General features: G+C 36.8%; 1 protein-coding gene across 1 annotated transcript in view; it reads left to right on the top strand.

The window, feature by feature from the left end:
- The first annotated feature begins 843 nt into the window (after window positions 1–843).
- The window catches only part of LOC141814951 (ABC transporter C family MRP4-like), a 25617-nt gene continuing 14708 nt past the window's right edge, over window positions 844–11752 (top strand). Inside the window, exons 1-5 of the mRNA XM_074702911.1 lie at window positions 844–2896; window positions 2977–3297; window positions 3370–3456; window positions 6585–7268; window positions 7361–7525. Coding sequence (XP_074559012.1) covers window positions 851–2896; window positions 2977–3297; window positions 3370–3456; window positions 6585–7268; window positions 7361–7525 — 3303 coding nt within the window. The 5' untranslated portion in view covers window positions 844–850. The remainder of the gene's footprint in view (window positions 2897–2976; window positions 3298–3369; window positions 3457–6584; window positions 7269–7360; window positions 7526–11752) is intronic.

Raw genomic sequence — 11752 nt, 5'->3', positions numbered from 1 at the left:
CCATGCAAGATTCTTCGACATGCTCATGCGAACGCCCACTCGCCGGAATCTTTTGTAATCCACATATTCTGAAGCATAATCCATAAAGAATCTGCCAACTATCGTTAAATATTCGTGTGCTAATTCTTAATCTTGTTATTAAATATCCTTGCATTAGCCTGCAAGCCGTGAAGCCGCAAGCAAATCTGGTACCGTGATCACCTCCGTCTTGCCTATTCAAGACTTGCCATGGCGACAACACCCACTTCCTCCGCCACTTGATTAGTTCCAGGTAATGCCGATGTCCCTGCTCCTCCTCCTTCACCCACGCTTTGGCCTGACCGCGGCTGGCATCCCATCGGCTTTGCCTTTGCGTTGGGCAGAGAGCTGGAAGACGACGACAAGCGAAGGAATTGGAGTTTGGAGCGCCGAACCAAGCCCCAGTCCCCGGCTCTGCATCCCTGCCACGCCTCACGACTCCTAAAATCACTTTCCCTGGAATCATCAAACGGAGAGCGGTGAGAAGGGATTCAGTGTAAGACGGTAAAGATTGAAATTTTTGTTTCCATTCTTTTTTTATCGGAGGGTTTCCCTTCTTTTACCTTGCTCCCCTATGTGCCACTTTTCAATTTTTTTTCCCCTTCTTTGACAGACTAGCTTGGGGGATGATGTTTTTGTTCCCATGTGCAATGTGTCGTGCCCTGCTGTAGAGTAGGCATCGATCTTCTTGCAACCAGTTGGCGCTTCTGGGTTCGTGTCATCGCTTTTTTAAAGTTGGTGAGCTTGATGGTGAGATGCCTGTCGCCGAAATCCTTTCTTAGGCTCGTTCCGGTTTGAGTTCTCTCGTCGAAATCCAATCTTCGGGCGGACAATGACTTCTTTTGGCTTCATCAACTCGCTCCGACGCCTCCCTTTCCCCGATCAAATTGCCGTCGCCGTTCATACGTCGCTGCTCCTCTTCTTCCTGATCATTTTCTCCGCACGGCGAGTCCTCGCCTGCGCCATCCGGCGCCTCCCTACTCTCAAAAATGATAGCCAAAACCCACTCCCGGTTCACGGGGATTCAGGTTTCGGTCGGTTTGCAATTGCAAGGGTTGGTTATTGGTTCAAGGTCACGGCTTTCTGCTGCTGCTTTATTTTCTTCCTTCAGATTCTTGTGCTGGGGTATCTAACGGTTAACTTGATTAGGGGAGAGTCCCAATCCAGAGACTATAGTCTTCTTTACCTTCCTTTGGTTCAAGCATTAGCATGGATTGTGCTGGTCGGATCGGTATTCCACTGTAAATTCAAGGCATTGGCTAAATTTCCATTTTCGATTAGGCTATGGTGGTTCTTCTCATTCATCCTCTGTTTCTACATTGCTTACCTTGATACCCAGCAATTATTAGCTAAGTCAATTAGCTTACAGTCGCACATGCTGTTGAACTATGCTTCATTCCCTGCTCTTGCCTTCCTTTTTGTTGCCGCTCTTAGGGGTGTCACTGCTGTAGAACCTCACAGGGATCATCAAGATCTCAGGGAACCATTGCTTGCTGAAGAGGTGGGTTGCCTTAGAGTCACCCCTTACAGTGAGGCAGGCCTTTTGAGCCTAGCCACTCTGTCCTGGCTTGACCCACTCCTGTCATCGGGAGCAAAAAGGCCACTAGAGCTGAAGGACATACCTCTGCTAGCTAAACAAGATTGTTCTAAGACTTGCTACAAAACATTAAATGCAATTTGGGAAAAATTGAAAGCGGAGAACCCTAACAAGCCACGGTCATTAGCATTGTCGATCTTCCGATCATTCTGGAAAGAAGCAGCCTTAAATGCTGTTTTTGCCGGTTTGAATACTGCAGTTTCTTTTGTGGGTCCATATCTTATTAGTTACTTTGTTGATTACTTGAGTGGCAATATAGTATTTCCCAATGAGGGTTACATTTTGGCCTCAGTGTTCTTTGCTGCTAAGTTGACAGAGACTATAACTGCTCGGCAGTGGTACTTAGGAGTAGACATATTGGGCATGCATGTTAGATCAGCATTAACACCAATGGTTTATAGAAAAGGGCTTAGACTATCCAGCTCAGCAAGGCAAAGTCACACAAGTGGTGAGATAATAAATTATATGGCAGTAGATGTGCAGAGAGTGGGTGATTATTCATGGTACCTCCATGACATATGGATGCTTCCACTGCAAATCATCCTTGCTTTAACAATCCTGTATAAAAATGTGGGAATTGCAACAATTGCAACACTGTTAGCTACCATATTTTCTATTGTTGTCACAATTCCTCTTGCTAAGATACAAGAACAGTATCAGGACAATTTAATGGCTGCTAAGGATGAACGAATGAGGAAGACATTTGAATGTTTGAAGAACATGAGAATCTTGAAACTTCAGGCTTGGGAAGACCTGTACCGCTTGAAGTTAGAGGAGATGAGGAATGTTGAATTCAAGTGGCTTCAGAAAGCCCTTTATGCACAGTCTTTTATTACATTTATTTTTTGGGGATCTCCTATATTCATCTCAGTTATTACTTTTGCTACTTCAATATTGTTAGGACATCAGCTTACAGCTGGTGGGGTTCTTTCAGCATTAGCTACCTTCAGGATTCTTCAAGACCCTCTTAGGAGTTTTCCTGATTTGGTTTCTATGATGGCTCAGACAAAGGTTTCATTGGACCGCATATCTGGGTTCTTGCAGGAGGAAGAATTATCAGAAGATGCTACTATAAATGTTCCACCGAGCATTACAAACAATGCAATTGAAATTAAAGATGGAGAATTTTGTTGGGATACCACCTCTGCCACACCCACACTTACTGAGATACAACTAGAGGTTGCAAGAGGCATGCATATTGCAATCTGTGGTGCAGTCGGTTCTGGAAAGTCAAGTTTCCTATCCTGTATTCTGGGTGAGATACCAAAAACCTTTGGCGAGGTGTGTAATCTTTCAAAGCTCAATCTTTTATTAATTGTAAGTCTTTTTTTACTCCCTGATGTATTGACCATTAATTCCAGGTTAGGATAAGTGGTTCTACAGCTTATGTACCTCAGTCAGCTTGGATTCAATCTGGAAATATAGAGGAGAATATTCTCTTTGGTAACCCAATGGATAAACCAAGGTACAAAAGTGTTCTTAATGCTTGCTGCCTAAAGAAGGACTTGGAATTGCTAGCACATGGAGATCAAACCATGATTGGAGATAGAGGTATTAACCTGAGTGGTGGTCAGAAACAAAGGGTGCAGCTTGCTAGAGCACTTTATCATGACGCAGATATTTATTTACTTGATGATCCTTTTAGTGCACTTGATGCTCACACTGGGAGCGAGCTATTTACGGTTAGAATTTGCTATCCTTATATTTTTTGTTTCTTCTAGCATGATGATTGAACAATTTATGCTCTTGTACAGGAATACATATTGACAGCATTAGCTAGCAAGACTGTGATCTACGTTACTCATCAAGTTGAGTTTCTACCTGCTGCTGATAAAATAGTGGTATGCAATGCTTTGGATATACTAATTGCTTATTTTGTGTATCTGATTTCAGTGTTTTTTTTAAAATTAGGATAATAACTTCTTTTTGTTCTTTTAAAATATTTATAAGTTGATTTTGATGGGAAAACTACCAATGGATTCATTTATGTAGCTTCATCACTACCCCATCTTTGATTTAATAAATTTCTGGCATACACATCACTCCACAATTATCTTCTTTTTTTGTCTTCTTCATCCTTGCATTCAATTGTTAGGATTCTTTATTTATATTTAGATCAATGATAACCAAATGTTTCACCCTCTTATCAACTAAGCAAGTTCCAACACATATCATCATCATCATGAAATTGCATTTGTTTCAATTATTTGCGGTCGTCTAATGAATATTATTTGTCCATTAAACTCTATGCAATGTATATCATTATTAATATTCAAATCAATTAAATTAAATTTTTATTACGGTGGTTGATGTTTTCATAAACTATTTGCAACCTCTTACAAATTCTAAGAATATCATATTTATACTCTTACTATAGAATCTATTAATTGCCTTCGATTATAATCATATCATTTCAACTTATTTTTTCTCATTTTATCATTTGTTGGAGTTACACTTTGTTAAATCTAATAAGGAGTCCAGTCTATTCTAAAATGTCCAGGCACAAAGATACCACTGTAATATTTAAAAATTTATTTGGAGATACGAGGTAGAATTGTCTCTGTCCTTTCTTCCTACTTTGCCACAACTTGTTTTGGAAGAGAATTGACCCATTAGCCTGTGAGATCTAACTATTTTAAAAACTTATTTCTCAAAGATACAGGTTGATCATATTTAAAGACGATACCACTGTCCATGCAAATCACAAATTGAGAACACATAAGAATACAGTATGACACAAACTCTCAAACTCAAATTGCCAACCTTGTTCAGAGAACTTAATTCCTATATAAGGGATGAACTCCTCTCTTATAATAATGTCAATCATTTCATCATAACCATAAGATAGCACATAATAGGAAATAGACAATAACAAAATAGTAATAAATGTTGAATTTTATTCATATAAATATGAAAGCTCAAATTGACATAATGCAAATGGATTCATGCAATCGAAAAACTCAAATAAAAAAGCATATGATAGTAAAAACAATAATGTGAATATGCAAAATTGTGAAAAGACACGACACTAGAACCTGTCTCTAAAAATAGTTGTTGAGCACTGAGTATGACCTAATTCAAAGAATAAGACTAACCTCAAGTGATCACCTCAACTTTGTGAATTTAAGTTTAAAGGAAGAGGAGAGCCAGCACACAAGTGCTAAGTGAGATAAGAATGGATGTACATGATATAATATCTCATAGAGGAAAAGAAAATATTTAGCATATTAAATAAATTTTAGTTTTTTAGCACTAAATATAATCCACCATTTTTCGTTATTTATTCTTTATTTTCTCTTAGGTAAGTTCACCTTTTATTTCATGTTTTCTCTTTTATACTCTTTAAGATTATCCATCTTTATTTTATATGAATATATATCTCATATAAAACAACAAAAGTATTGCAATTACCAAGTACGGCTGAAGTCTGCATAACGCAGGAGGATGCGGTCCCTTACACACAGTTGCATGAGAGGGTGTCTCTTTATATACTAATGATTTGTAGTTCCACATCACACACTAATGGATTAAAGGTCTAAAGCAACGATTCAAATATCTGATCTCTTATTTTGCCGCCTTCTATTTATTTTCCTCAACGAGATATTATATATCATGCACATCTCTTTGTGCCTCACTTAGCACTTGTATGCTCGTGCACCACTTTCTTTGACCTCCAGGTTTGTTGAGTTGAGACAATCATTTAAGGTGGATTTTTATTCTTCTAATTTGGTCGTGTTCAAAGATGCCCGACGATCATTTTAGAGATGAGTTGTAGTAAATGTCTTTTTTACTATTTAGCATATTCACATTATTGTTTTTTGTCATATGGTTTATTATTGGAGTATAATACTTTTCTTTTGCATGAATCCATTTATATTATGTCAGTTTGACTATCGATTTATAAAATTTAACATTTATTACCATTTCATTGTTATTGCTATCATGTTGTGGTTATGACGCAATGATTGATATTATTGTCAGTGAGGAGTTCATCCCCCCTTATACTGGAATGAAACCCTTTGGATTGTGACTTACTCATTAATATTTCTTTCTGGCCAAATGTTGCTGGAGAGAAGGGACTAGCTCTAATATCATGTTAAGTCCTAAGAGTTAGTCTAATCCAAACAAAAATGCCAAGATGCATAGGCATGGGACCTCTTGGTACTGAAGTTTATTTTTAGAATTCTCATTTGGAAATGAGATGTGAGATTAAGAAATTTTTTAATCCTATCCTCACTTCCTACTCGTCTTTAATATATCTAATTACTCTGGGATAGTGTTTCTTATAACTCCACATATTTATCTTAACATTATTATCTCTCGTACACTAGGCTTTTAAATGGCTTGCTCCAACCCTTGAGTCAATAAGGTATGGCAGCACCAAAGTCATAAAAGTTTTCTTTTTATCTAAGAGGAGCACACAAAAGACTCTAAAAAAGCTCCTCTCCTTTTCTACCTCTCATTTTTTATCCTATTAATCGCGTCTTCAAAAAATCCCCTTTTTAATAATTATTCCAAATTCACCCATTTTAACCATTACTATCCAATCATTTTTTAAACTGAAACTACATTTCACACTTTCAAATTTTCTTCTATTTATCATAAAATCTTTAGTTCCAACACATGTACCCTTAACTAATTGTTCATTCTTCCATTATTTCTTATAATTTTCTCAGGAATCTTTTGATTTAGCCCTTGCTGATGTCAAGCAAATTCCCATTATTATGCTAAAATTAATACCATTTTAGTAAGGTGCTGTTGAATAAATAAGTTACTCAATGCTATTAACTTTTAATGCAATATTTTAATTACTTAATGTTATGGATCCTGTAGATTATTTAGAGCATTCTCATTACTATGCTAAAATTAATATCATTTTAGTAACATAGTGTTGAATAGACAATTATCCCTGTGTTTGAGTTCCATCCTGAAAATGATAGTTTAGAAAAGTCACTCATTTTCTCTGCAGGTCCTGAAAAATGGCCACATTATACAAGCTGGCAGATATGAAGAGCTCTTGCATTCTGGAACCGACTTCAATGCATTAGTTTCAGCTCACCATGAAGCAATTGAAACTATGGATTTTTTGGAAGGCACAAGTGGAACCACTGATATTAAATCTTCTGTCACCTCAAGTAAAAGATTAACACAAAGTCCAAGTAACATTGACAATTTGAAAAGTGAAATACCAGAGAATGAACAAGTGTCTAAACAAAAAACAGTAACCGAGAAAAAGAAAGTCAAAAGCACGAGGAAGAAACAGTTGGTTCAAGAAGAGGAGCGTGAAATAGGAAGAGTTAGCTTGAAAGTATACTTGTCATATATGGCTGCAGCATACAAAGGAACGCTAATACCTTTGATCATCCTTGCTCAAGTAATATTTCAGGTGCTCCAAATAGCAAGCAACTGGTGGATGGCATGGGCAAATCCTCAAACTAGAGGAGACAAACCAAAAGCAGATAACCTGCTTCTTTTAGCTGTTTATATGAGCATTGCTTTTGGGAGTTCACTCTTTGTTTTTATTAGAGCTGTTCTTGTAGCTACGTTTGGGTTAGCAGCTTCACAGAAGTTGTTTCTGAGAATGCTTAGGACTGTATTTCGAGCTCCAATGTCATTCTTTGATACTACTCCAGCTGGGAGAATCCTTAATCGAGTAAGCATCTCTTTTTGTTCCTAGGCAATACTGAAAATTTGTGGCATTATATGGTATATTTATCTCTTCTAATTTTCTCTTTGAATTATCAGGTTTCGGTGGATCAAGGTGTCATGGATCTTGATATACCTTTCAGACTAGGTGGGTTTGCTGCAACAACGATCCAACTTCTTGGTATAGTTGGAGTTATGTCCAAAGTCACTTGGCAAGTTCTGCTTCTATTTGTTCCAATGACAATAGCATGCTTATGGATGCAGGTAATTAATTTCCAGAATACAAGCACTTTTCTATATAATTAATTTTTTTACCATATATATTCTGGAAAATGGCTACATTATTTTTCCATTAGGTGCTTTATTCTTATCATATTTGATCATTTTGAATACCATATAAAGGGCAGCCCGATGCACGAAGCTCCCGCCATGCGGGGTCCGGGGAAAGGATCCATTGTACGCAGCCTTACCTTGCCTTTGACAAGAGACTGTTTCCAGGATTTGAATCCGTGACCTCTAGGTCACATGGCAGCAACTTTACCGTTGCGCCAAGGCTCCCCTTCATCATTTTGAATACCATATAAAAAATATTTTTCTTGAATACTATTTCCCTTTGTTTGTTAACAGCTATAACAAAGTTGTTGTGTTTGGGGACAAATAGTCTTATATGAAAATGTATACTTTCACAGCAAATGGAGATTCTCTCCATTGAATCAAAATGGTATAAAGTTGATTTTTTGTTGGTTGTTTTTTGCTTGATGAGGATAATGATTCCTCCTAACCATTTTGCATTGAGAAGTTGATTTCCTTTTGCTTTTAACTAGATAGAATCTAGATTTTTATTGGACCTTCTGTGCAAATGAATGGTTTCTACAATGATTTGTGAATTAAAATTTGGCTTGGCATTCTACATTACCACATTTGACCATCCTTCTTCATTAAGGTTTTTTTTTCTTTTTCAATTTGTCTATATTTAAGTGACTAAAACAGAAGATTATGGAACATTCTGTTCCATTTTTTATATTGTTCAAATGCATGGGATCATAGAACTTGCTTGAGGGGAATAGGAGTTAAAAAGTGGACCTTCCAGCATTATCTCTTATCCGAAAATCCCTCATTGCCGACCCTCATTTCAAATAAGAGTTTTAATGCATACAATTGTAAGGGTAGTAATCTAAACCAAATCCAACACCTTTTAATGACATCGATATGGATTGATCAACAAGCGGAAGTCATATTGCATGCAGTCGAAGCTTACCTTCTACTATCACTCCTATTTTGAGAGAGTGACAGGGCGAGTTCGAAATAGAAGGATTCCCCAATGGCTTACTATCAACTCACTAAAATAAAACTATTGTCTAAAATGTCAAGATAATGTTCCTGCTTGGTTATATTAATCGGTTTGCTTCCTTCTCGAGAAGACATTTGGTATTCTACAACTCACATAAGAAATCTTGGCATTTCTTGAAGGCCTCTGTCAGGAGTAGGTATGCTATCGGCTACATGACGACAACTAAGGCAATGGGTGGGGGAAGAGGTGGAGGAGGGGGGGGGGGGGGGGGGGGGGGGGGGAAGGGAGCAATTCTAAGGGCAAGTTAAGGGTACAAAAGGGGTTTTATAGCATGAGGGAGGGAGGATGAGTCATTTAGATCGTGTCTCGTAAAGACTAGTTGCAACAACGGATTGATCAAGCTATGATTGTTGTTGTTATGGAACGCCCTAGGCAAAGGAGGTGGCTTGCTATAAATGGATGACGCAGAGATTAAGAGTTAGAGGAGCTTGGATCGTGGGAATAGATTGATGATTAAGTCACACGGGGCAATGAGTGTCCCTAGAGGAGCATAGAATTGAGGGAAAGAAGGGTTTTAGCGATTTTAATTAAAATATTACAAAAAACCTTGCTACTTTAAGCAATTGCAAGTAAACCCTTAATTATAAGGTATTATGGAATTACTGTTGTTTGATTGTGAGTCTCTCTTAGCCATTAGATGTTCTATGCATCTTCATGAATTTATATGAAAAATAATCAGTAATCATGTGATGCATCTAATCACTTTAAAGCTTTAGTTTGAGAAGAAGAGTGGCTCTTGGAAGTAAGATTCTACTTAGATAATATGACAACAGAAGATGTTGATAAAGGATAATCAAAGTGGTGACAATCAAAGTGAGATTCAGAGGAAGGATAACAATAGGATTGTGGGGCATGGAAGAATGACCTCTAATGATTATCTTGTTGATGACATTAAAGCAAGAGTAGAAGAAGATTAAGGATCTAAAGTAGAAGAGTTCAATGATGAGGAGGGGAGGTCGTAGTCAATATCATTCTGCGTAAAGATTTCAAGTAGTAGTTTTAGGCAGTAGGTGTCAGCCTATAACACCTGAGTGATAGGTGAGGGTTTAAACAATTAACATCAAAATAATATTAAAACAAATTGCTTGAGATTAACACTAACATATATATGTAACAGAGTGTATTATTAGTCAAAACAAAACAAGTTTATATTCACAAGTAAACAAGTGATAAATGCTAATTAAACATATACCAACAATAAGACACATCATATTTCACATTGCAATGAGAACAAACATAACATTACAAAACATATACATATATCCAATCAAACAAGTTATAACTAAATATAAAATTCAAAAATCCAAATTGGCACATCTCAATAAAACACATAAGAATATCACATTTAAGTTCAAATTGCTATCATGCTACAATATCAAAATGTGGATAATTTAGTATTATGCTACAATCATGTAAGTTCATAACAATTTAGTTTAGCTCTCTCTAGGTGAATAAAACTATCAAGAAAATTAAAATAAACCTTTTTTTAATTAACTTGCTTGGACAGCTTGCTTAGAGTGCCCAGGAGGGTAGCTTGGAATGCCTTTTGGAATATCCACCTAAGGGGAACCACTTATTCACTATGTGAAGTGGTTCCTTCCATTTTACCTAGGCTTAGACCATTTTTTAGAATAATGTTATTTATCTCTAACTATGATCATGAAGGGAGTGCTAGTATTCAATATATTGATACATTGCAATGATTACTTGATTTTATAAAAATAAACATAGAGGAAAAGGAGATGCATAAAAGGGACATATTTTTAGTAAGATGTTAAATAAATATATCATATGATATATATCAAAAGAAATTCGGAAATAATAGGAGACCAACCTACAAGAATCACAATGAATTAGATGAAGACTATCTTTTAATATCATTTTGTTCATATTTAGGCTTATACGAAAACTTAAATTATTTTTAGAACTACTAATGCACAACCCACTTGACTCTATCAAATAAATATCTGGGATAAATTTCTTTAATACTCCTTGAGATGGAGTATAGATACCATCTATGACCAACTTGTTACATAAACTAAAGACACTCTCATAAACATATGAGGACAACCATTGCATGCCACTCAGGTTGCTAACAAAAGATGGTAGCAATGGTGCATGCACCTGCATGAGATGTTATTGTTAGCAAACTATTAAGTCATGAACAAAGACTAATATTAGCAGTGGTAACATTCACATAAGGTGTGACTATCAATAAGGTGTTAGATCGTAATTAAATATTTGTAGTGGCAATGCTTTCATCCAACAGAAGTCCTAGAGACAGTTATCTTTGCTTAGTTGTAAGTAAACACTAGCAGTGATGCTTTCCTCCTTGTTCTTGTGTTAGTTTCATATCTTTAAAGGGAGGTTGTTGTTCTCTATTTTGTGGGTTCTCTTAGAGTTTGCACAAATTCCACACATTTAGGAGTGAGCAGGAATGGGCAACTCACATGACAAGGAAGAAGAGTAAAGGTTGGGTTATATTTGGAGAATAAGCTTGCTAGATGGAGCAGAAGCAAGAGGGCTCCATAACAAATCCTGCATCAAGGAGGCAAGGGTGTCACACAAGATGGCCTGTGGAGGTGGTAGTAACATCAATCATGCACGAACAGTGACATGGTTAGTCATGCAAGTGGGGAATTTTTGATAGGGCTACTCTCTGTTGATAATCCACCGAAGAAGGGAAGGTCCACAGGAGAGGATATGGAACTTGAAGAGACAGGTATTTGAAGGCTCGGTTGTGATAGAAGATTCATACATGTTAGGAGATGTGAAAATGAAACAAAAAACAACCTAAATGTCATTCCCAAGGAGGATCTTCACTATTCAAGTGAACCTACTCATGTAGGTCAAGATCTGCATGAGAGAGAAAGAGAGGGCAAAGGAGTGGCCTCCACTTAATGTAATACATCTTTGAAAAACTTAACCCTTGATAAGGATCTCTTATACCATGTAGAATTTGGGGGAAAAATCTATTGCTTATCTCTTATGAAAGAACTATAATATTATGCATAGACCTATGCTGAAATTTAAATCTAGAACTATTAGTAAGGGGATAAATCATTGATAGCTTTCCGCAAGTATACAGAATGTCGTCAAGTAATAAAAAGATATCGATCCACAGGGATTGTGTATTAGCT

This window comes from Curcuma longa, chromosome 21 (genome assembly GCF_044706935.1).
Source record: "Curcuma longa cultivar G26 ecotype Majalengka, Jawa Barat chromosome 21, ITB_CL_G26_1.1, whole genome shotgun sequence".
In the NCBI taxonomy this organism is placed as follows: Eukaryota; Viridiplantae; Streptophyta; class Magnoliopsida; order Zingiberales; family Zingiberaceae; genus Curcuma; species Curcuma longa.
Note: the sequence above shows the minus strand (reverse complement) of the source record. Positions and strands in the feature narration are given on the sequence as shown.